Raw genomic sequence first — 27033 nt, 5'->3', positions numbered from 1 at the left:
CCTGCTTGTATCTCCTTGGAAGGGTCTCCACTTCCCGGATATCTTCCATAGTGACTTGCTTAGGAAGCACCTCAAACAAAGAGGTTAAATACATAATAATAGACTTTTTGTCTGGAAGCTGTACGGCAACATCTGCATCAAAAACATAAAATATGGGCAAAAATGAATGAAGAAGCTGCTTTTCTAAATCATTATTTAGAATATACTGCAGACTTTACAAAGTGTAAATCCCAGGTTCTCTTGTTAAGTAGCCTTTAGAAAGCTTTAAGTTAAAAGGGCAGGTTTGACATATGTTGGAAGCAGTATGAAGGAGAAAAATATTTTCTACATTTGAAAATGAATTCACATTAAACGGCATGACCTTTTATAGTAAGAACCCAAACCTGAAGTTACTAAGTAATAAAAACTGTCTGGGGAAAATTATTCTGAAGTATGTCCCAAGCAGAAATGCAGTTCAGGAACAGTATCCTGCAGAAACAAACATTTCTATTTAGGCTCTATTCCCACTCCCAGCACTGATCAGTTCATCTTCTTACTTTTCATATGGAAAAGTGTTTCATGACTCAAGTTCACTAACCGCTGGGTTTATCAGTGCTACTTAGTTTTTTTAATTATTCAGTTAAAAAAAAAAAAAGTTAGGAAGGTGGTGCTTTAATCTATGAAGTTGGAGAGCTTGTCTTATAGAATGAACACTTGAAGATTCACTGCAAAGCAGAGCAACAGCTCACGATTTTAAAAAGGAGCCGTAAAAGTTTCCTGCTAAGCATTCCTACACAGTAAGTACTCGCAGCACTGGCAGTTACTGCTACTCAATTTATACACAAAGAACAAAACATCATGAGTTTTTAAGCTATTCCACTTTAATAATGCTCCAGTAAACAGGAAAAGCAGAGACCCTTGCAGTAGAACTCCTACCTAAACCAAAACAAAGCCAAATTACCAACTTCACACCTTCTGTATACTGCCTCTGAATGGTAAGTCAGTCTGAACCTTCACGCTCAAGAAGCCAAAGGATACGCACGCACAGACATACCCTTACCCTACAATTTACATTCTTTAAAACCCAAATATAAGGGCTTGAAACAAAATATCACTGCACAAAACTGCTGGAATTTGTATTTGTAGGAAATGCCAACAGAAGACATTTATTGAAAAAAAAAAATCTAGTCAAGTAAAATAACTACATCCCACCTTCAGGATCCAACAGTTTTTCAATTCCCAGGTGGTTCTTGGCTATGCTAAAAGCATGTTCCAGTCTCTCAGCTGGGGACATCTTTATGACTTTATCCCAGCTGAAAAGCTCAGGTCTAAAAGTAAAGACAAAACAGGAAAGAAAGCAGATTTTATCTGACAAAAAAATTCCATACCATGCAGAATATGAAGTTATGGATACGAAGGTAGCTAAGTAATGTAAACATACACATACAAAATATAAGCATAAGTGCATATATACAAATGCATAAATACAAATATGTGCTTTCTTATTAGTGAGAATCTGGCAATCATAAATCAGTTAACTGACTCTCCACAGCAACATCCACCTTCTATTCTATGTGTTCTATACATACACTCATTGACTGCAACAGGAGATTAAATACTACTAACAAAAAACCCCAACTCTCCATGTTTAAATTTATTCCACAACCAGGTTTTTTTCAACAGCATTACTGTTACTACACGCTTTCTGCATTAGGCTCTGCTGGGTAATCAAGAATCACTCTTCCTGGAGAGCCTCATTCCAAACTTGTGATGTGGCTCAGTGACTACCCAGACCAAAGGCCAGAAGCAGCAGCAGTCTCCACATCTGCTCCCGCACCCTGCCCCACAGCATTTCTCCCTCTTAAAAAAAAAAAAAAAAAAAAGCAAAACCTACAGAAGAACTACCCCATCACAGGTGCTCATGAGAGTCACGATGTGAATCAGACCAAGAAGCCGGTCGATTTACAGGGCCAACCATCTTCATGTCACATCAGTGTTAAACACACCAAGTCTCTAGTCCCGCTCTGCACCCAAAACACACTGGCAGGTCTCAAGGAGAGAGAGCAGAGCATGGAGCAGGGAGTGGGGTCAGCAAACAAGGTTCCCTCCTAGTGCACCTACACCAATAGGGCACGGTCAGCCCAGTGCTGCAGCAGCACAGCCATAAGGCTACAGAGCCACTGAAATACTCTCCATGCCCCTGTAATAGCGGCTTCTCATTAAAATGCTGCCATTGATTCTGTGCTTTACAGAGCTTGGGCAGGAAGAGGTGGGATTGCCTTTAATTCTTTTAAGACTTAATTCAGTTGTAAATTGACCTGAGAGTATCCTTTTAATACCTGTGGAGTCATTACACTTTGTGAAACAGGAAGGCCATAAGCCAGCAGCATCCCAGAAGCAAAAAACCCGAGCAAGGTGGGGTGATCAGAGAAGAGACATACAAAGATCCTGATAGAAGCCAGTGGAATACTGCCCCTCCATGCAATAAGCAACAAAGATAACCACACAGACTCACATAAAGCTTTAGCGAAGAATCAAACTTTGAAAAACACATTGCAATAAGCATATTGTATATGCACTACCTGCACGCTGCCATGATAACACAAAATTTTAATAAAATGCAATCTAGGTATTTACCTATGAGCAAGAAAATTGTATCAAAGAGCAGAATTCAATTCAAAGAGGAACTAAGCTAATATTAGGAAATGAAAGAAAGCAGCACAGTAAAATGTGAAATGCCCTATTACCTCATATAATTTTATTAAGTTCTGCAAGTGTTAGAGCTACTAGATATTATAGCCAAGAGGTAGCATGGCTAACAATTGTTGCTAGGTACATAAAGAGAAAAGCAAGATACTAAACCTTTTAATATAGGAGAATTTTTGTGGATTCCATTAAGTGGCATATTAAGCTAAATTAAAAAAGGCAATGCTGAAAATGCCCATTAGGCAGGGAAGCACTACTGTCTGGGTAATCCAAATAGCTTTGCTGTCCTACCACCTCTGCAACCTGCCCCAATGCCCTTGTTCCTTGCAAGTGCCTTTTTAAGCTTCTCTTTCAAAGCCAACCTCAATTTAAACCCAGCTCAAAATTACTCAAAAGTGTGGGGAAAATGGTGCTTCCCTGGCTAAAAGTCTGGTGCCCGGGGACAGCAAAGCTGAATTCTGATGTGCTGGCAACCACCAGGATCCCAGGAAGAGGAAATAAAAGGCTCAGAGATCAGCAGAGATCCAGGTAACTGAAAAATTTAGGAAGCCAGAGGAAAGCACAGTTACTCAGTTAAAGATTTCAGCCAGGCCTTTTGCTACTTAACAGTGCTCTGAAAAGAGCAAAGCTCACAGACTTCTGATCCCATAAAGCCCAAGCACATAGTCACAACGCATAAAGACAACAAACAGCCTGAAGCCAATTTTGCTACCTCCCTCCTTCTGCTTCCCTCCGGTCACCTACGTCTCACTGGTGTCTAACGCTGGCACTCTCTCCATCACAAAGCTGCACACATTCAGTAGCACAGCTACACCACTACAGGCAACTATGTCAGTATGAAAACACAGCAGTATAACTCACACCATCCAAGAGATGGGACTTGGCAATACTTCCCATAAACTCCAGAGAGACCTTTGCTCTGCCTTTGCAGAGTCCTTCCAAGCTTTCAGAAGCCCTTCGTGTGGGGCAGGCGGTCCCCACACACCCATGCAGGCTGAACACAAGCCAGCTCTGCTCTACAGGCCGCAGAGGTATGTCATGGCAAACCCCTCTTGAAGCCAGGGCACGTAAGAGCAGAGAACAGCAGGCTCTAAGTGAATACAGAGTTCTGAGAACACTTTGTATCTGCTGGGTATAAATATTCTGGGTGTTCATGAAGCATTTGCAGTGCCTGGTGGCCAGGAGGTCTGGTTAAATTCTAGAAATTACCGTACTGTTAAACATGTTAAAATAGTTATTTAGGGTCAAGAACTGTCAGCCTTTGCAATGTGCTGAGTTCAGTTAAAGTAAGCTGAATTAGAATGGATAGCCCATATGTAGATCTCAAAGAAAAATACAAAAAAAGTTTAAAAATGGTAAGTTTTGTAGGAGTTTGTAATGACGTTTTCTTTAAACCACCCAAGAGTTCTCCAAACATCAGAAAGAACACAAAAGATCTGGGCAAAGAAGCTTTAACATCATTCCTTTTAAAGTATAATGAACAAACTAACAAGTACTCTACAGATACCTGAAGTATTCTATTACCCTTTGATCCTTCTGCTCAACAGTTCTCCTGAGGGAACTGCATTCATTGTCTTTCAAACAAGGGATGTTCAAAAACTAAGAAAAGCTACAGAGACTTTCTTATTCCTTCATTTTGATGCTTCTGAGTCTTCCTCCTAAAATGACATGACAAACTGGGACTGAAGAAATGTTTCTCTTTGCACAGGAGGGAGGGGAGGGGGACAGAGGTGGTAACCCCCTTCACCGCAGAGAGCCGTTCAGCAGTCGGCATAACGCCTGCTAGGTGGGACGTAAATCCACTTCAATTAGCAAGTGTGCCTGCATGTGCAGGAACCGAGAGGGTTACACTGCCGCCTTGGCTCCATCCTTCGCAAGGCTCTGGCAATATCCCTCCACTGTTACTGTTACCACAACAAAAAACCCCAAACAATGAATCATCAGAAGAGGCTGGAAGCTGTCAAACGCTCAAACATGAAGATACGGGAAAAAAGCTGCTTATGTCACTAGGTCTAAGATAAGCTGTTTGCCCCTTACTTGTGCCTGTGGATGACAGCATTAAAGGCGAGTCCATCTGCCCAGCTTGTGGTGAAGTTCAGAACGTTGACCTGACTGTACGGTCTCGTGGACTGCCGAACCCAGCTCAGCAGGATCTTCTCGCTGTTGGTCTGCTGCAAATCTGACATGATGTTCTTCATGACATCCTTCACCTGCAAGACAGCAGCAACTGCACCTTACAGACATGTTCCCCACTTTTCCTGCTTGCAAAACCTTTGAACCAACCTATTTCACAAATCATGAAAGGATCTCTCCCATGAAAAGTTATGAATTTAACTCCCCACGTGAAATTTGGGAATAGGAGTCTTCAGGCCATCTTTGCACTCTACCGATTACAAGAACCATTAATGCCTTGTGATAATGACACATTACTCTAACATTACAATCCTCCCCCTCTCCTCAGTGCTGCTTACACTAAGCGTGGGGTATAATATTTCTCACTGCCTTGTACTGCAGTTCCACCAGTAAGCAATCCCCAAAAATACAGCTTGCACATGTTTTCTGCAAGAAAAGGATATCTGCTCAGTCCACAAAAGTAGTTTGCTGTTTGGGTATGATGCATAAGCATCTGCCAAGGTCCCTCCAAGTGAATTCAGTGATCCTCCCAGGTACCTGGATAAACCAGGAGTAATTCAATCTACAAGACTGAGAAACAAACCTACAGAGCAGCACATAGGCAGCAAGCCCAACACAGCTATCTGGATAGTTAAAAGCCACCTGCTAAGAGAAGCACATAAAAGCTTTGAGGAAGGAATATAAATACAACGCTTCAGCCCGAAAAGCCTCTCTGCAATTAACAACAGCAGGAACTACACTGAGAGGCTGAGTACAACTGAGCACATAGGAGAATACGTGTCGTGGGAGGCAGCCAATAGACAGAGATCAGAAACAAAACCTTTATTTACCAGCCCAAAATAGAAACAGTATTTTCTGCTACCAAAAGCCCATGAAGGTCTGTGACAACCCCAGCAGATCAATCCACCCAATTCCTGGAAAGGAAGAGATCTCACAGCAGCCTCTCACCTGCCAGTGCAAGATAATGCTCCAGAGCAGCCCCAGCGTCAGCTTGTGATTTCCATCAACGATGTCAGTTCCTCCAATATTCACCAACTCCACCTGGAGAGGTTGGATCAACTCTGTATTAAACATTGTTATCCCAGCTTCAAGTCACAACTCTGCCCCATATTCCCAGCTACCCAGCCACATATTACCAAGTGCTCTGAAATAAAAAGTAGTTTGAAAGAGAGAAGTGGAGACATCTCTCTGAATTTGTCATGACAAAAGTTGGCACCAAAGAAGATAATCTATTGAAAGTTTTGTCCTCTCCTCTAAGATAGAGCCGCATACCAGCAGTCAAAACTGACCAATAGAAATGCCAACATGAAGGATCTGATATTAAAGAAGTTAGGCAGTCCTGCTCCTAGACACAGGCAGAGATATTACAGCACCATGAAAACTCTAATTAGGAATAGGTTTGTCCTTTGCATGAAACACCATCCAAATGGGAAAAGTTTATACAAGATGAACAAAAGCCCAAGGCAAAAAGAAAATTTTCAAATTTCCTATATGCATAGGACCCCCACATAGATTTGGTGATGGTCTAATTGAGATCATGAAGAAGATAAAAACAGAGAAAGAGGAAAAAAAAGATTATTTTAGTAAGCGAGAGGGCAGGAGAGGCTACCTGCTCCTACACCAAGTACTCAGCCCTCAGAAGCAGGAAAGCTCAGAGCACACTATCGCATACTCACTCGGTGCTACTTTAGAGCCTGAAGTGGGGCATCGAGTCTCCACTCAGGCAACACAGAGAAGGAGGCACTAACTCTGAACCACCTTTTGGAAGGATCCAACAGCAGCGCGCTGCATTAGTCACCACCACGCCTATGGGAACTGGGCTAGGAACAGCTGCCTGTGGCAGGTGAGGCAGACACCTCCCTGGGAGTATGTGCACGTACAGCAGGTGCTGCAACGCAGCCCCACACAGGGCAGACGGTGGGGCCCCATTCCTGTGAATAACCTGAGCCAGGAGCATCCTCCAACCCTAGGGGCAAGTGGCACAGTGCATTTCACTTCTCCAGCAAAGCTTTTTTCTCACTTTCTCATCCCTGCTCCAAAACAAAAGTAAGTGATAGAGCCTACCAGAAACACCTCCCAGCTCACACTAACCCCAAGGAATGTATGGACATTGCCTGGGATCAGACCTGGTCATAAAGCAAGCACATGCACCAAGGAGCTGGACAGCAATTAAACGACACGGGCAGTCACAGGACAGTAACAGAGTCCCTGCTCGGGCATGGACGTAGCCTGCGATGACAGGGTAGGCAAGAACCAAGTCCCGTTTTGTTCTAGAGGATACTGCTGATATAAGAATATAATAGTACTCCATGAATAATTTTCCTCTTATCACACAATCACAAATAGCTTTAATGCCCCAAAACGTATGTGTAACCTCACTGCTTTCAGTTATCTTGACAATTTTCAGCTCACCCATAAGTCTCTTAGTTAGGAGAATCAAAGCAAAACCGTGTTGTGAGCTTAACATGGAACCACAAATTACACTTCAAAGTACTAACGAAGCTTGTGGATTTATGGATTGTCCTCTCCCAGCTTTTACACCAGCCGAAACAGAATCCTACAGCAATATTCTTTGCAAAGACCGGGTATATATTTTAAGATAAGTGTAAATTAAACTGACAGAAACAGGCCGAAAGAGTCACCGGTCCAGATCGTTAAACAACACACTGGGAAGCACCCTAGAACACAAGGAGCAGAAAGCAAGACTAAAGATCAAGGGCACAAGAACAAAACAATTGCATTGCAAGAGCTTTTTTCACATGTAATAGAAGAAAAACACTCCTAGAATAGGTAATAAAAAAAGTCACTTGTTGAAATCACATGTCAGTTAATACTTATAATAATTATAATGCATTCCTCTTCCTATCTACACCATACATAAAAGAAAATATCCACGTGTCCATTTTTGCATTTTAAAGATTCTGAATTAAACCAGTGCTTTGCAGGATGCAGCCAGCGATCCACTAGGATGGTGAGTGGACTACCGAGACTTAAGCAAAGATAATTAGCAAAGGAAAGCTGAGCGTGGACAGTCAACACTGCTGACAGGAGACTGATCCTGGCTACATGGAATGTTTTCCAGTGGATTCTTTTATTATTATTATTTTTAAAAACTTGCTCCACAAGTCAAAAAAGTTGATTACACAGAATCATCTGGATGAGGTTTACAGATCACTTGAACATCTACACTCCTAGGTTTGTCTGATCCTTACAATATACATTTAAACACTTCTATAAATTATTTTAAAAGTTATGAATATTGTATAGCCCACCAGCTCTCAGGCAACAGAATGCAACTGCTTCTCAGTGGGTGCCTTTTCCCTTCATCTTAGTGCACACACACATTCTAACAAAGTTAAGCAGTAGGTATACGTCACGTACATGCCCCTAACAACCTTCAGCTAACTAACACCATCTGTTTACTTCTAAAAACACAGATCCTGCCAGCTTAAGGAACAACTAATTAATTGTTGTAATTCAGTATTATTTCATTTTATTATCTTCATAACATAAATCAATTTCAAGCTGGAAAGACTCATTACTTATCCTTAGAAGAAAAGTTAATATTCACAGTACCTCAAAGAAGAAGAAAACCAAACACCTCGCCACTAACTTCGGCTACTTCTGAAGGAATGTGACACCAGTCCACCAACACGGAGAGGAAACTGGAGTATTCTACAGCATGTTCGTATCCCATTTCAATCAGCAGTTTACATAAATATGTCAGTGCCTTTTTCTATTGAATGTATTTTATGCCAGAGTGTTCCTCTTAAGTTAATCTAGTGCCCTGATGTTCACAAACAGAAATTCTAACTACAGAGTACGCTTGTCAGGAATTGTTCTTCAAGGGAACAATAAAATGACTTTACTACCACACTATTGTCTTCCAGGGAGTAAAAACATGAAACCAAAATAAAACAATTATCATTCTTGTTTCTCTTAAAGAAGGATTGGCATTTGTTTGTTTGTTCTCCCGATCAGCTACCAAAGCTCCAAATTAGAAACAGTACAGATTACCCACAGAGCTGACAGGTGTCAATGGAAAGATCCTCTGTGGTTTTTGAGAGCAGGACACAAAAAACCAAAGACGAAACCTGTCATACCCTTACAGGTTTTCGCACAGGTTATTCATCAATGCTAGAAATCAGTTTTTTGTCCAGCCAGGGTTGTGAGCTATGCATAGCAGAGCTTCAAGTCACCTTTGTTTTGAGAGCTGAACACGTCTCAACAAAACACAGTTCAGTTAATGCCATTAAGTTAGCATTCTAAGATTTCACAAAATTGCCAGATACTTAAATTCTACATCAGATAAGGACAACTGAGAACAGTTTACCCATTTTGCTGAATTCTCATTTTAGGTACCAGAAATCTTTATTCTCTGCATTTTGAACTCATTTACACACAGGAATAAATTAAAGAGTCATCAAAAAGTTGTGTAAAAACATGCTCACGTTGTTCTGATGCAAGACTTGTAGTACTCGGTTGACGTTATTTAAGGCATGTACTCGTGTGGAACCTCGTTCTTTAGGCTGAAAATATAAGGTTAGAATGTGTTCACATCAGAATTAACTTGACAGACCAAACAAGGTAAGTGATAGAGCAAGCAACAGGAAATTTGGCTTAATTTTCTCCAGATTATCAGGTTTTGGGGTTTGTTTTTTTTTAAGTAATAACAAGAACCAAACAATATCACCCACAGCAATTTCAAAATGAAAACTGGTCAGAACAATATTCCCCAACTCGAGGCACAGGACAAAGCCTTGGATTCAAAATGTATTTCAGTTCATCTTCACTAAGGCCAGAATTTCTATTCCCAGCATCTGCAGAATTATAAATTGGCAATACAACAGCAAAGTGGGAGTTCCCGGGGAAAATCTGAGGGTTTTGAATGTTTGCCAGAGTAGTTGAAATTTTTTGGCTCCCAGTAGGGAACAAGCAGCAATTTGTTTTTCTGGCACTGAAAGCCTGCTAAATCTTTGCATACTGGGAAGAAGTTACTCTTCCTGACTTTCCCTTCCTTTTAATATCAGGGAAGGGGGAAAAAAAAAAAAGCCAAACATAACAGTTCTTGACAATACCAGCCACTGTGTTTGTTTTTAATCACTGCAATTTAACTCCTGTGGCAGAATATGATCATACTGCAACAGGATGAAGCTGAACTCGGAACACGGTAGTAGCAATATTAGAAACCAAAAGACTTCTATTGTCTTCAGTATGCTTCAAATTAGACCACAAATCATTAGAAATACTAGTGAAATGCATCTGTTTACAAAACAAGGCAGCCTTGCAAGGCAAATTTACAAATGGCTGAAGGTTCCCCATAAGGTCAATAAACAAATTTGAGATTTATTATAAATAGTGAACTCAAGAATTTAACCCCAAAGGATGTCACAGGTTTCACCATACTTCATTTGTCTTCCTGAAGAGGCAGCAATGTTAGCAGGGGAAGGGTTTTCAGCCCCACACACACTCTCCCAAACAAGACTCAAATAGTTTTTAGCTCTCTCCCAACTCTAGATCATATAGGATTTTTCACTGGAGTTGCAGATTTTTGTATTGTCTACAAGTTGTTATCACTTTTTTCTTTCTTTTTTCTGTTTTAAAGGCTCTTTCATGAGCTTATTAGAAAAATTCCATAGGTATGCAGCTAAAAGCTGCTCTTCCAAATCATCTAGAAACAGACCTTTAAAAAATCTCTATTAAAAAAAATACACTATGTGAATAACACCACTGGTTCTACATGCTTTGCTAAACGGTGTGTTAACCCTCAAGAAAGGATCACACAGCTAACTTCAGCCTGGCCCTACATCCCATGAATGGAGTTCGTGGAAATTTCACTGGAACTGTAGAGAGTAAGTACGTAACACAAGCAAAACAGTTATTTAAATAAATCAAAACCAAAAATCACATGCCACAGTTTGGGTTTTGTCTGCTTTGTTTATTTGGCTGTTTTATTTAATAAATGAGAATATGACTCATACACATTTCTCTTACCAGAGTTTTCCCCGTCAGACCCTCCAAAAGGTCCAAAAGCTTCCTTCCATCTTTCAGATCTGTGAACATGTCCTTAACTGGGGGCTTCCCACTCTGCAGAAAAAAACAAAAGCAGAAATAAAAATAGTGTTGAAGTAAAACTTTTCTGAAAAGGGCACTTTTTCCTTTTTATCTTTTAGTTGATTCTTATTTAGTACTAAATATAGCAAATGGAAGCTAGAGGACCGTGACCATGATCAGGAAAGCATCCTTCCCCCTTGTTCAGCTTTTTCTTCCTCTGCATATCTATGACCCTCTGCATCAGCAGCCTCGTACAGAGAAACCGAATATGCTCATCCTGGCTCACGTGAGGGTAGATATCTCAAAGTGCAGAGGTGGCAAAGAACAAACCTTGGAGAGTTTAAGGAATCATTTGAGAAAGAAAGCTTCGGTCTGTCTGCTCCTAAAGGAGGAATAAACTGGGGCTTTTCAGAAAGAAGCTATTGGGACAAATTCTCTCAGATTTATAAAAAGAAAAATAAAAAAACGACTTGGAATTGAGCCCTGTATAAGGAGCTGCCGTTCTTCTACACGGACAAGTAGATCAAGAGGTGCAGTTGATACTGAAACAAATTAATCATTTTCTCTACCCTGGAAAAAAGCAGCAAAATGTGAAACTCACAGCTACTCTAAACCATACATATCCAATATTCATTTTCCTTGGGGGCGAAGGGACCCTGTACAAGAATCATGGTACATGACAGCAGAACTATGTTAACCCTTTCCACACTCCCTCTTACTGTTATTTCTTCTTGGACCCTAAGAAAGTTAACATGGGACAGCATTACTGGGCAGGGGGGAAGACATAGGCAGCCAGCAGCTACATAAGTGCTTTGTAATATTCATCTGCTGGCTGCCAGGAGACCAATGAAACTACTGCTTTCACTGTCCCTTTGAAGTGCCAGTTTGACAAGAAAAATATTTCTCTAATAAATATTAGAGGTCTAATATTGCCCTTTTCTAACACCTTGGCTTTATAACACTGCTCTTCAGAAGGAAGACTGTCAAAGGCCCATCTTCCACGAATTAGCTGACACTGATCTCCTTTACCTTCACTTACCTCCTCCTGCCCTGACATCTGCTAGTAATTGCCAAATGCTGGATAACAAATTAGAGAGAGCACTGAACTCCCCCCACTGAACCCAATTTTCTGGCAAACATCTGTTTTCACCCAAAACTCATAACAGTTTTTCTTAAATACCCACTTCAGTTAGATATGACACTACTAAAACTATTCACAAGAAAGAGATGAATAGCTACAGAGCCACATTTTAAACTCCTGTACAGGATCATACCTAACTCACAATATCAACCAGCTCAACAAACAGCGGCAAGCATGATCCTATAACTAATGTCACTTCTTCAAATACACAGATACTAGCCCCAGTGTCTGATATTGAACTAGTTGCACAATGAGTTTTTCTGACATATTTATTCTCCAATTACTTTTAGAAGGCATCCTTTAAAATGTTTAGATACACATGTTGACACATCCTTAGGTACGGGGTGTAGAAAGCGATGTATCTGGCAGATTGATACCAACTAGGAGTATTTGTTAAATATCAGCATTTGATAACATTCTGCCATTACATATTGCAAACTTCCTGAGCTCAATTATATCCTTTCTAGCCCAGTAAAGCACAAGGCGTTCTTCCTGGCGCATGCACTTTTCACAGATGCTTTGCTGCTGTGCAGCAACTTAACCAAATGTTCAAAGCATGCTGGATCAGGAGAACAGGAATACGTAGAAGTAGATCCAGGGAAGCCTCTTGTGTAGTATATAGTGTGTAATGGGAGATGATAGACAGGGGCTGCGCAATTACCCCAGATGCCAGCAAAATTTTGTTTAAACCTGGTTTGCACCACTACAGAGAAGACACCAACAGTAGGTTGATAAGGGCATGACAAAATTGTTCACGTGTCCAGAAGAGCAGACACAGGAGCTGAGGTCCCACCAGACTCAAATGCTTGCTGAGGAAGCAAACACCTGTCACCCGAAGAAGTGGCTGTGCACAACCTAGTGTGACCAGGCAGTGAGACAGCACAGCGCAGGCAGAGTCATGACCCAACAGATGAATTGGGACAGCTTCCACTGCAAACCTCTATGTATTTCCTCCTCCTGGGAATAGGTTACCCAACTAAGGACTATTATGCTTAAACTTCTAGCCTTTTTCTTCTTTAAATTACAGGAAGCATTTAAATACCCCACCTACAGACTCATAGCACTGAAGCTAAGCTCTGCACATGACTCCTAAATTAGGCATCTTTTCATGCAGTGGACTGTTAAACACAACTCATAAAATCACAGAATGGTTTGGGTTGGAAGGGGCCTCTGAAGATCACCTAGTCCAATCCCACTGCCATGAGCAGGGACATCTTTCAAGAGACCAGGTTGCTCAAAGCCCCATCTAACCTGGCCTTGAACACTTCCAGGGATGGGGCATCCACAGCTTCTCCGAGCAACCTGTTCCAGTTTCTAATCACCCTCAAAGAATTTCTTCCTCAAGTCCAATCTAAGACTACCTTCTACCAGTTTGAAACCATTGACTCTTGTCCTGTCACTACTGGCCTTGGTAGAAACTCCCTCTCCAGCTTTAAGTCCCCTTTTTGTTATTGAAAGGTTGCAATAATGTCTCCCCAGAGCCTTCTCCAGACTGAACAAGCCCAATTCTCTCAGCCTTTCTTCGTAGGAGAGGTGCTCCAGCCCTCTGATCATCTTCATGACCCTCCTCTGGACCGACTCCAACAGCTCCAGGTCTTTTTTTTCTACTGGGTACTCCAGAGCTAGATACAGTACTCCAGGTGGGGTCTCATGAGAGTGGAGAGGGACAATCACCTCCCCAGCCTGTTGGCCAGGATTCAATGAGCTTTCTGGGCTGTGAGTGCACATTGCCAGCTCATGTCCAACTTTTCATCCACCAAGTCCTTCTCAGCAGGGCTGCTCTCAACCCCTTCAACCCCCAGTCGGTATTGATATTGGGGGTTGCCCTGACCTAGGTGCAGGACCTTGCAGTTGGCCTTGCTTAACCTCATGAGGTTCACATGGACCCACTTCTCCAGCTTGTTAGGTCCCTCTTGGCACTTAGGTATGTCAACCGCACCACTCAGCTTGGTGTCATCCTCAAACCTGCTGAGGGTGCACTCAATCCTACTGTTTATGTCATTAATAAAGATACTGAACAGCACCAGTCCCAGTACAGACCCCTGAGGGACACCACTTGTCTCCACTCTCCATGTGGACACTGAACCATTGACTGCAAATCTTTGGAGGCAGCCATCCAGCCAATTCCTTATTCAAATAGTCTCACCAAACTCATATCTCTCCAGTTTAGCAAAAAAGGACATTGTGGGGGAGAAGGTCAAAGGCCTGACAGAAATAAGGCCTTTATAATTATATAATTAACTATAAATATGTAATTAAAACAATGCACATATGTATAAGACACACAGACTGAAAATACCAAAACTGAGAATGCTATAGCTACACATCCTCAATAAGTTTGTTGCCTTAGTTCAGAAGTTAAAAAAGGATTTGAATCTGCAGAAAAAGCAAAAGATGTCTCACAGTACAGTGCAACAAGGTTGTGGAGAGCATACATCCTTCTTTCTTTGTTTCCCATCCCCTCACTTCACATGGACAAAAACAAGCTGAATGACTTCCTGCTTTCAGTCATTCATTTCTACAGGTCATGGTATGTTCCAGCCCTACACAATGCACCCTGCTGTGATGGTGGAAATAATTCAGATCTGCTTTCTCAGGAGAACAGTTTTTCCATTTCAGTGGCCATCAGAGCAACACGTCTTGCTGTCAGTTTAAAGAGTCAGCAGAAGAGTATTAAATTATTCCTGCAATTGAAGGTACTCCTTCCTGGTTTGTCAAAGTACCCGTTACCCTCAAACAGGCAAAGCAGCATCCTAAGCCCCCGTATTTAGTGAAGTCTTGGAAATGCTGTCTGTGGGAAGGAAGTCAGTTCACACAAAACACTTCTACAAGTGCTGGGTGGCTGAAGTTGGCTGCGAAAGGCCTGCAGCACCCACCCTGCCAAGCCCATGGCCACCTCCGCTGCAGCACACACCTCTCAGGGAGGTTGGAAACCTGCTCCATCTGCTTCCCACGCACCCACCTGAGGGACATGCAGGCAACTGATGGCAGCAGCCACCCAGGCAGCCCCACCTGTCCCATCAGGGCGCAGTGCCACTGTCGCAACAGCAGCCTCACACCCTCCTCTGCTCACACTGCCTCCTCCCACCCACGCGTTTTCCTCACATCTGGGCACGCATTTCCACACAGGATCTGTTATCTAATCCACATGGTCTGCAGTCAGGAACACTACTGCTCCATCCTCTGGTGCGTGCTGCAGCTGGATGCTTCCCAGCTTTCCTGGGATGCAGTAAGGTAACAGCCCACTGTGCTCCAGGAAGTCTCTGCTTTCCTTTTCCAGACAAGGCAGCTACGTATCCCATTTTCTGACAGCTGTATGACTCAAATTATATTAAGCTTAGGAAGGACTTGGAAAATAATTGTATAACATGGCAGGCCAAGGGATGGTCCTGTACATACACTTCCCAAGAGAAGCCAAGGAAAAGCTCTGGGGCATGCTGGCAGAGCAGCTAGGCACACTGTCCTGCACCAGGCCCAGGCCAACACAGAGCCAGGCCTGGCTGCTGCCACCACCACCCACACCCCCCTCGCGAGACAACAGACACGGGGCCCCTTCTCTTTGCACATCAGACTCACCAGTGAGCGTACCAGGGAGCCTGCTGTGGCAGCACAGAGGCAGCCTGGGAAGCCCAGCACATAACCACTGTGACTGGGTCCGTGCTTCCCATCAGGGAGCTCAATCCAAAACAAGTTCCAGCAGGGCCAGGGGTAATCCGAGCCCCGGCTCTGATCCACCACGGGGCACCTGACAGGCCCATGGAGACAGGACTGCCCCGAGCCGCACTGGGGTTGAGCAGGCAGCACTGGGACCAGCTCCGTACTGGGGCAGAGCGACATGCTGCAGCAAGAGCTAGGCCTCTGGGGGAGGGCAGAAGTCCTCTCCCACCCTACAAGCGTGGGGCTCTGCAGATTGTGCCCCACCATCCCTGCCCACACCCATACCACTCATTTCTAACCTCCAGAAAGCAATCTGGCCTTTCTGAAGAAGTCTGTAGGCACAGATATATACAGATGCACAAATACACATATCTGCAGTGTATACAATGCATGTATCTCGATATCCTGCCTGATATGCAGTATGCTAAGCCAATCTAAATTTCTTCTTTTCAGAACTGACAGTATTTTACTCACTTTCTACATACCTAAAGACTGCAGTATAGCCCCTGACAGCATCCTGTAAGGAGCAGCAGTCCATCACTGAGCATAATGGATCAAGATATTCAAGTATTTGCCTTATAAGAGTGACAGTGACAAACCATGCTGAGCCCTTCATCAAGGGCAAATTGCTAGTCACGGTTGCATTGGTAAGTACTTAAGGAGCAGCCTACATTGTGCTAAGCACTGTACAAATACGAGGCAGATAATGAGTCCTTTCTCAAAGACAAAATAGGGTCCAGTTTATACTACAAAGATAGTACAAAGGACAGGCATGGACACATCGTGTACCAGGAGAAATGTGTCAGTTCAGGGTGTAAAACATTCACAACCCCCTCGCTGAACACTTTTATCAGTTAACAGAAGGTAGTTTTTTCTCAGCTTTGCATATGTTTGCTGTGACAGCAAAAAAGCACTGGCAGAAACCTCTCTCCCTCAGCCTGCCCGAGAGGGCTTTGCCAGCAGAGCTGCACACATTGAGTGTTGCTGTAGTAGAGACAAGGGCTTGATAAGGCAGACAAAAGAGCATAATTAACAGCCTTAACTTAGAAAGGGGCCATGTTGGTTCCCCAATGCTTTAAATTGGCACCGAGAGCAGGAAAGGAGCTGATTCATTTCAAAAGAGGCTGGCTGAAGAGGGAAGAGGAAAGGGAAAGGAAGGCAGAGCAAGAGAAAGGAAAGTAGAGAAATAAAAGCTGGAGAGGGTATGTAAGCGGGGGCTAGGCCTGCTTGTGCTCCTATAAAATTTGCGCGGTGACACATTTGGTATCCACCATGGGGTACATGCACAAATATCAGAATCAGATCCAACCCACCACATTACATTTATTCCAACAAACATTTTGGTGCCAGCCTTTGTGCTAACATGAGTAGTGGAGGGAAGAGACAAGAATTTTTCCTAGCTATCCACAGCAGAAAACGCTTTTTCTCTGTTAATTCATCTCTCACAAGGAAGCAGCAGCAGCAGTTTCTGAATGATCTTTGAGCTGGAGACCAGATGCTAGCTGTATGTGGCATGACCAGTCACTACAGGTATCGGCTTTGCATACTCCAGCAAGAGACGGGCACCATTTGGGACGGGGAGCCCACACACAATGATCTCCTCGCAGCAGCAGCTGCCCTCACATGCCCCTGGGCCAGCTTTCAGCCCCTCTACCTGGATCAGGTTTAAGAGGGTGACTCACACTTCCTTGTGTGCATCTAGGATTACTTGTGCAAAGAAGGGTCATCCAGGCCAGCCAATATGACTGTGCAGAAATCATTCCTTCTCTTTGCCAGAAAGCATTCCCAGGAAATACAGGAAGATAGATATAAACAAAATCCGGATCAGTTTTTTTTAAGTTATCCAATGCTACCGACAGTGGAAAGACCAGCCATCAACATCTACAGTTTGTTCTACTGAAAACACACAGCTGCGAGGCAGCAATCTGCCTTGAATATAAAATACATTCAGTAGAACACTCTTAACTGTCCCTTTATTACTAATGGGGAGCTGTATCAAATTGACCCAAGTCATAGAGAATTAAAGGGAGTCACAATTTCTCAGTAAGACAGAGCCTCATCTTCTGGTTTTTTAACACAAACTATTAATTATCATTTTATCACAACTATTTATTCTCTTTGCATACTGTTCTCAAAAATTAGATGCAAAGTTAACCATTAAAGTTTTAATGTCTATCTAATTATTCAACTAGAAACCTGCAGTTTTATATCATCATTACCTGCAGCAGAGAACTTACATGTTCTTTAAATCAGTAATTATTGAAGGTTCATTATTAGACCTAACTCCTTCCCAATAAGTCAATGCCAAGGATATCTGAGTAACAGATAAGCCACCTTTATTTCACATCCTACTCTGTGATACCGATTCAGAACTCCTAGTGAGGACATTAAAACCAGGATGAAAGGCCCTCTCAGTTTCACAGTAATGCACACTGGCTGTCACCAGGCAAGTAACGTCACTTGTAAAAGCATACGTATGACCTTCACCAGCCACGGAGGAAATGCAGCAGAGCCGTCCGGGCTGCTCAGGGCAGGGCTGAGGAAAGCCCCTAGATGTGGTTTAGATCATCTGCCACCTCAGAAACACCAAAATACTCTGAAAGGATATAGGAAGCAGTTCCTCTTGATTTTCCATCAGATTCTCCTAATCTTCTTACATGAAGGTCACTTACATGAAGGTCAGAGTTGGGTTTTGTTCATTTTAGCCAGCAGATGACTACTTTTAACATCTAATAAGATGCTCAGTAAATAGGTCAGAATAGTAGTAGAGCTTCAAAGACACCTTTCCCCCTTTTTTTGAGAAGGAAATATCGAATAGGTTGGGTACTTAAACTAGAAAATGAACCATTCGGAATGTTCAAGTACATTCCTAGGGAACTCAGGGTAACCACCTACTTAGTTTAAACTTGATTACAGACAACACAGAGTAAGAACTACACTTTACCATGACCAATACAGGGTAAGAAACATGTCAAGTACTGCTACATCATAAGACCAGTACCATGGGAACTCAATGTGGGAAGCAATTCAGAAAGCAAAAAGGTCTTGCAAAAAGTAAACAACCATGTCAACAAATAACCTTGCCAATTTCTAATTTAAGAACATAGTCACTGTTTACAGAAATTTTTTTTATTAAATCATGATACTTTTTTTCCATTCTCCTTCCACTGACATGCAGGAGTTATAGGACAGTATACATAACTACCAGCTGTACTGTCCAGATGTATTTCAGTTGAGTATGTCCTGCTCTATGCTCTATGCTCAACATGCCTGAGTAGTTGTAGCATCTCTACAGGATGCTAGCACCAAAACCATGAATTCAAATACCAGGTAAAACAAAACAAAACAATAAAAAAAAAAGAAACCAAGTTACAATCACAGTAAGAAAACAACTTGTAGACAAAATAAAATACCACTAACAGTGCTTAAAAATAAAATCCTTACAAACAACTAAATAGCTATTTAACACTCCAGACTAACATGGTTAAAAAAAAGTAAGTCTCACTACTGAGAGATGCTGGAAAGTTTCGTTCTACTAGATGACAGTCATGAGCTTAAGGAGCAGCAAAGCTGAAAAGCTAAAGATAGCTCAATGCACAGAACACCTGAAATACTTGACTGACAACATGACAGAAGGAGGGAAAACATATAAAAGCAAATATTAGACATACCAAGGCATCAAAACAAACACAGGGCATCGGCAACTCTCTCTGGGTCTTTTTTTTCTCCCCAGGGTATCTATTAATTCATTTACACAAGCTTACATTATTACAATATGTTTAATGTAACGGTACTAACCTCAGCTTGCAATTAAGCCTCATTATGTATCATTACCAGCAGAGACAGTTGGGACCATACTTCTTATCACTGATCATACTTCTTATCATTTATAACTTAGACTGGAAGGTTACCTTCTCCCCCCGCTCCCTCTTTTTATTTTTAAAGCCATCTAACTTCAGATTGCAACTTGGTTGCTTAAAAAAACATTTCCTGCTGACCAGGTTGACTACTATGCTCATTAGCGATTAACAAGTAAAGGGAAGGATTTGCTTCAGTGCCTCTACCAAGTTCAGCTCTAGTGCCTCAGAAGGTCACAAAAACACAAATACACAAACACTCCAACAACTGGGATGATAACCGACATCATGAATTAGAGACAAACTCCATCCCAAAGTCCAGAGCACTAACCAAAACCAGCAGTAGTCCATATTACTATGGAGATGCTGCCTGCATCCTGTTCTTAGGGAGAAAACTGCAGACATTGAGAGAAGGGCAGAAAACTCACAGAGACCATGAACTGCTTTGTATTACTGTTTTTATGCTATCAATTAGTCATCCTTAGCATGTCTCATAACCTATTAGAGAAGAAAAGATTTATTTTCCTCCATCTTGGTTGATTCAAATCCTGTTTGACCTCTTCTTAGAAGGAGGGGGTAAGTAACCCAGTTAAGAAAAAAAAGTAGACTAAGAATTGAATTTTTCAAGGCCTATTCATACAAACACTAATTCTTTTCCACCCAGGCTGTCCCTCAGCTTAAAGCCAGATTTTTTAATAAACTTTGTCTAACTTTGAGTGAGGTTTTAACGTTTAATTCAACAGTGGAAAACAGCAGGAGGAATTAGACTGGAGAATACCAGCGGTCAAGTATTTCCTTGCTTGAACCACAAAAACTGAACTAGAAAAAGGACTACAGACCATCTTAGGTGATGTCTCCTTGGACAGGTATAATTGCCTAATCAATCATTTTGATCTCTCTTCTTGCATGACTAATACATTAAACTCCATAATTCTCCTTTCCCAACAAAAAAAGAAAAATCTTTCTCAAATGTCTTTGGCCTGAGGTATCTGGGGTCATGTGAAATTAATTATCTTGAATAGGCATGCTTTTGTCCTTATAAAGATTTATCACATTTGCTAAGAGTCAGCAGTGGAGCAGCAAAATACCTTAAGTAGTATGAGGTCTCATGTTTACTATATGGTGAAACAACCCTTAGAGGAAAGGAGAAAATTAAGGAGCAGTAATGGTGGAAATGTTCCATACAGCACACCCCCCAGAAGGTTAGATAAGTAAGACTTTGCAGTTGGCAAATTAGTTAATGCCTGGTATAATGGGGGAGGGACTGCTTAAATGTAAAGATGCATATGAAGCCATCATATCACAAAGCACTCCAGGTACAGCTCACCAGTCTGCCTACTGCCCTGACTTCTCCCATCTTTACTCTATCTGGTGCCCTTCCAGGGGAGGGGATCCGTCAGAACCCAGGAGAGGGAACACACAGGAGCCCTAGCACCGAACATATGCCTTCTGGCAGGCTTCCCTACAGCTCAGCGCTGGAGGATCAGTCTGCTCCCAAGCTGTACCTCAGCCCCCTCTTTGCTTTTTAACAAAAATTCGAGCGCGTTTTGGAAGGCTGCAGAGCTGGAGAGCGCTTAAGGTGCTGTAAAAGTGGGGGTGGTCTGGCTTTACCACACTGGCAGGTCCTAGCTCCGAGCCCTGCCAGTGATGCAACTGCTGGCCAGTGCAGGTATCAGGGCATCAGGGCAGGACCTGGAGGATCAGAGTCACGAAAATACGTGCAACAAGAAAGCTGCAAATGCAGAAATAAGACATACAGTCTTCCCTATATAACACGAATGAAATTGAGAGCTTTGACTGGAAAGAGATGAGAGTACACGACAAAAAGGGAAGGGAGGCACAGCTCTCAGACACACGAGGTCTATGAATGAAGCTCCTGACACCTTGGAACAATGTCTCCGGCTGGCTCCTGTTGAATGGCTATCCATACCCAAGACTTATAATTGGGGGGTGGGTGTGCACGGTGGGGTGAGGAGGAAGGGAAATCCAGTGTCCTTATCACTGAATACCACAAGCATCTCTGGGGTTTTATGGTCTTTCGCAGAGCACAGCCTTCCTGGCAATAGAGTGTTTCTGCCATCCCTGTGGGAAAACTTCCCAAATATAATGAAGATGCAATTCTTTGGGAAACAGTTTCAGTTTGCCCATGCCGAATCTGTGAACTTCCTCTAGAGTGACAGCACTAAGAGCCATCAGGCTGCGACAGATCTGACTCCATGGGTCTAAATTAAGAGTTACGGCATCATGTTTCTTGTGCAGACTGGGTCCTACCTGTCAAGTTCAGGCACAGCGGAAGAGGAGAGTAACCAATCTGAAAGCAAACTTTGGAAAATGGGAATATGAAGGCCAGCAAAGACTGACTCCTGCAAGGACATAAAGAGAAGGCGAGGCTAGGACTGCTTAGACAAACAGATGCAAAAACAGGACCAACCACAAGCATCAAATCCTGTAAGAGTTGGGAGGGTGAGGAGATGTAGAATAGAAGAGGAAAGGACAGACAGAGAGAGTAGGTCTGGAGCTCTAACAAGAAAAACTGGGTCTTACTGAATAAGTGACTAAGTGACAAAGACAGAAGTGGGAATGGAATAGCTAGGGCGATCCAGATTTGCCAGGATTTGCCGGGCAGGCAAGCTTTCTGACATGAGAGGCTGTAACAGTAAGTGCAGGGGGCGTGGGGAGGAAACGGGGTCAGAAAGTAGGAGTAAAGAAAGTAAAGAAAACAGGGTAGGAAAAAAAAAAAAACTGTACTTGAAGGGTGTAAAGTGGGACACAAGAGGCCTATCAAGACTTCTAGAAACCTTCCAGAGTTGCAAGTGCAAGCATCCAGTCACTATGCTACGTAATTATCGCCTCAAGTATCCAAGATCTGCATGACTGATCTAGAAGGCCCAGGTCTGCTGATATGCCATGCAAATAGATACAGATTGAAACTATTTAGAGGTTTTGAAAAGTCAAAACTAGGGTTGATTTCAAAAAATCTTTGTTCACTCCATTTTCACTTATATGTAACAAATAATGTATGGTTAATGGAGCAGTAACTTATCTTGTGGACCCAAATTCAAACTCTACTTTTAGCCAAGAGTTCCCATGTAACTAACTGGAATTACTTAAAGCACAAATCACTAACTGTGTGCCAGATTAAGAGACTTCCCTGGATCACTAAACCCAGTCCTTGCTGACACAGACATTCTTGAAGTCCCTTCTCTATGCTGACCAAGCTCCACCTGAAAACCTATGAAGTATTTTACGTGGTCTGTTTGAGTTTGCAGAAGCGATGAACACTCTGAGCTCTGTCATAACTCTCAACAGGAGATCTGATTTATATGAAGATATTACAGAAATATCCTCTGGATAATCTAACCAAAGTCCCAGGTTCGGCACTCAAAATTAGTAGCTACTTCTGATATTTACCTTTATTTGCAGTGGCTGTAAAAACAGAAGATAATAGTCATGCATCACAGAAGGGTGTTCTCACATTATATCCAGTAATACTTAAAAACCAGTAAGTATTAATGAAAAAAGGATAGAAAGGGATAAAGGGATAGAAAACACAATTTTACAGTGTTTGAAGAGCATACATTAACTATCCATACAACTAGATGCCTTAATTGGTGGGCTATACCACAGGGAAACAGCTAAATCTGACTCTTGGAATTAGACTGGGCAGAGCAATGGAAAAAAATACAATCAGGAAAAACACCACATGGCTTAATATAAATATAAGCTGAAATGCTTTGCATCAATATTTGAATACAAACTTCCCTATTGGTTAAAGCTTGGCAAAACAGACTAACAATTTTTTTCTCCTTTAATTTTCACAACATATCCTTACTACAGAACCATCATAGGCTTGTGAGTTGTAGCACATATGGCTCTGATAAATAAAGATTTCTACAGCAAGCACTGAGGCTGGGCTGAATACATTTATTGACCTTAAGACTCAATCCACTTTGAATGTGCCTGTGCCTTCATTTCAAAAATTACATGCATAGAAGATGTATTTTTATTCTATCACCATTCAAACGAAGAGCACAAACATAAGTTACTGTACTGTGAACTAGAGCTAGAAGTTGTATCTCATGGAAGAGGTGACCAGAGCAGATATGGGTACCTCACAGCACACTTGAGAGACTACTGCATTTCACTCATCAACCTATTCTATGATGAGAGAAGAGAAAGACATTGCTCTCTTTCTAGATCCTTTGTAAAACCCTACTGAATTGATATTTAAATGAAGTTCAGCGATTTTGAGTACAATTGCAATTTTAGGAATTTTTTTTTTTGTATGCCAAACTAGTCTGTAGAGGCTCAGCTGTTTACTTTTTATTCATGTGTTTAAGTGAAGGGCAACTACAATGTAACTGAAGTGGGAGGACACGTAAAATTCTTGGAGTGAACTTTGCAATTCCACATGAAATTTCTCAGTTACATTGCAGAAAAGAAAATAGTAAGTCAGATTACATTTACCCAGTCTCTAAAATCTCTCTATCTTACTAAGCAGCTGAATCAATCTAGTTCACAGAAAATGAATTTTAAACAACCCAAACGACATGGTAAATGCAAAACCTTCAATAAGACTGTCTTTACATTTTCAAGGCACAGTTAAAACTAGACTTTTTTACATGAGGTGATTTCTTCTTAGCACCAGCAATTTCCTTGCTATCTGAACATGCCGCTCTTCATAAATCTGCATCTTGTCATGGCAAAGTAGCCATGCTCAGGTTTGAATTGGACATGCCGTAGTCAGGACTATGTCCTTTTATACAAGTGTCTTTAATCATTACATGGCTTTCATAGCTTCAGGTGGTTTAATGGGCCATGAAGTTACAGAGTTACTTCAAATTCAACGAGTATCTGATCATACCCTGTGTCAGGGAAATCCAGAAGCTAAACAGGATCTGTCTGAATACATAGTATAAAAGGAAATGCCACTTTATAAAATATATCCATGAGTGTACAAGGACTGAAAATAATTTTACCTATTTCAATACAATGTCCGTCACATGCACAAACAAGTCACACAGCATGTTCTCAGTACCACTGTCATTTCCGTGTTCATGCCATCTTTATGACAGGGTAAGTCTCTACAAACAGGCCTTCCTTTCTCACCACATTTCCACGCCTTACATGATCCTGCCTCGCCTAACCCTACTCCCACAGGACCATCTTTCAGCAGCAGTCAAATGCAGAGTGTAGAGCAACCAGTTACGTGTACACACTCCTCCCCTAAATAGCAAACAAGCCAAGAATGCATTGGCTGAAAACTGCAGGATATCAGCTTGCAGCTAAAACAAACTTAAGCCACAGTGAATCAACCAAGGCCACAAGCCTTGCATTGCCTAGTGTCCTGTTGCACAGGAAGGGAAAGAAGGTAAAAATTTCTTACTCCGCTGACCAAGAACTTCAGAAGGGCAGCACTCCAGAGGCAGCCATTCATTGCTATAGCGCTGTCATTGCTTTGTTTAAAAAGAAAAACAATCAAAACCCCCAACCAAACACACCCTTCCTTCTACATTTAGCTCTGTGTTCAGGATTTCACATGCATGCCCCTTTTCATTCACTAGTAGTTATCCCACTTGCAGAACCATACTGGCCAGAAAAAACACACTACTACTCTCTGATAATAGCCTGGGTTATCATAGAATGGTTTGGGTTGGAAGGGACCTTGAAGATCATCTAGTTCCAACCCCCCTGCCATGGGCAGGGACACCTTCCACTAGACCAGGTTGCTCAAAGCCTCATCCAGCCTGGCCTTGAACCCTTCCAGGGATGGGGCATCCACAGCTTCTCTGGGCAACCTGTTCCAGTGCCTCACCACCCTCCCCGTGAGGAACTTCTTCCTGATGTCCAACCTAAATAACACATTGAAACTATAAAGTTGGAAAACCTTCCAGAGCCACCGCACTCCTGGGCAAAGTGTCGTTTTTCACTATCAGCAGAACAGCATAGAAAGCAGGCTTTAAATAGCATCCCAAAGCAACCACCACTTCCTTTCTCATCCCAAAACACAAAACATCCTCAGTAAGTTTCAAGTCAGTGAAGAGAATTAAAACAAGAAACGTACAGCACGAGCATCAAGGAAAATTCAAAATGAGCAAGTAATCATATGAAATTTTCACAGTCAAGACTGAAGGAGCAATACCAGGTGGCTTCAACTAGAGGTTTGCAGAGTATGTTGGATGAGTAAAGCCAACTCAGCAGCACTGAATGTAAAAACAGTGACTAAGGTTCAAAATCTGCTATGAGGTACTCAGAAAACTACATGCAGAATTCAACTGTATAAAGTAAGAGGATCAAAACCCAAACAGACATCAAGTAAATAACTTCATCTTAATAAATTAACAAATAGAATTTTTCCTTTTTTTCTTAAAGACATGTAGTATCAAATCTCTATGCATATGGGGAAACAGGGAACAAACATGACAGTGTGTTATCTGCTTTCATTACACATTTTGACGTCTTTTACTAGCAATATTCTACAAGAGCAAAGTATATTTAATCAGTATTGTTATAAACAGTGAATCAAACAAAATAAAGTTGCACTTTCAGCCCAACATTACCTTGGAAAACCGAGCATTTATCCATTTTGTAAAGGTCTTTTTCTGTACATCATTGTGTTCATCTGGAGAGAGAAAGTAAGAAGAAAACAATGAGTGAAAATGCATTCTTCTTAATCCTACATTGCTCAAAACAAGCCACATTAAACAATAACCTGATTCAGTGGGACAATTTTTTGCCTAATGTGCCAATAAAGCTGTTCAAACCTCTACAAGACTTTGGAACTTGTAGAGTCACACAAATGTTCCAATGTTGCAGGCAACCACAGAAGCTCCTTTGCATTAGAATCAGCCTCACAGCACCTCCTGGCCAGGATACCAAGGCATTAAATTCCCAGGCTTCCCACCTGGTGAAAAGCAGCCTATGGAACCATGAGCTTTTAATCTACAGACTTTGTCAACACCTTTTTGCCTGGATGCATTATTCCAAAAGCTGCTGAGGTCCTTATTCACGCTCCTAACATGGATAATAGCCACTTTCAGTACATGGCACAGCAATTGCAGTGGCAAAGCCACTGGAATAAACCTTGAAGCGCGGCACAGCAATTGCAGTGGCAAAGCCACTGGAATAACCCTTGAAGCGCTTGCAAAGCCACCCTCAGCCTGGCTTCACGCCTGGGTTGGGAACCATATCAGTGATCAGTCATGATCAAGTTCAGATGCCCCTACTGGTGTGGCACCACACGGGGTCCAGGAGACAACCAGAAGGACCCAAGACCCAAAAGGACAGGAGGAAGGACAGGCCTATAGGTCAAAGCCGAGGGAGAAGCAGTGGCCTCCAATGGTGCAGAAGGAAGACAACTTCCCAGGTTGTGCAAGGAAGCCATTTGGGAATCACCTGCAATTTTACAGAGTCTGTCCCACTGAACCAAGCCGAGCCACCTCCAGCATGGCTCTGGCCTATCACAGGACACCCCTTGGATAAACTGCACAGAGCAGCGCTAAGGGC

General features: G+C 42.2%; 1 protein-coding gene across 1 annotated transcript in view; it reads right to left on the bottom strand.

Moving 5' to 3' along the window:
• Positions 1–26144, bottom strand: part of UTRN (utrophin) — a 105716-nt gene extending 79572 nt beyond the window's left edge. The window contains exons 1-7 of the mRNA XM_010156065.1: positions 26088–26144; positions 10813–10905; positions 9270–9347; positions 5767–5859; positions 4723–4895; positions 1192–1307; positions 1–132 (exon numbers count right to left, since the gene is read on the bottom strand). The exon at positions 1–132 is cut by the window's left edge and continues 17 nt beyond it. Coding sequence (XP_010154367.1) covers positions 1–132; positions 1192–1307; positions 4723–4895; positions 5767–5859; positions 9270–9347; positions 10813–10881 — 661 coding nt within the window. The 5' untranslated portion in view covers positions 10882–10905; positions 26088–26144. The remainder of the gene's footprint in view (positions 133–1191; positions 1308–4722; positions 4896–5766; positions 5860–9269; positions 9348–10812; positions 10906–26087) is intronic.
• Between the last annotated feature and the right edge of the window lie 889 nt (positions 26145–27033).

Source organism: Eurypyga helias, unplaced genomic scaffold (genome assembly GCF_000690775.1).
Source record: "Eurypyga helias isolate BGI_N326 unplaced genomic scaffold, ASM69077v1 scaffold1917, whole genome shotgun sequence".
Taxonomy (NCBI): Eukaryota; Metazoa; Chordata; class Aves; order Eurypygiformes; family Eurypygidae; genus Eurypyga; species Eurypyga helias.
The sequence above is the reverse complement of the archived record's forward strand: the minus strand, read 5'-3'. Positions and strand labels throughout refer to the sequence as shown.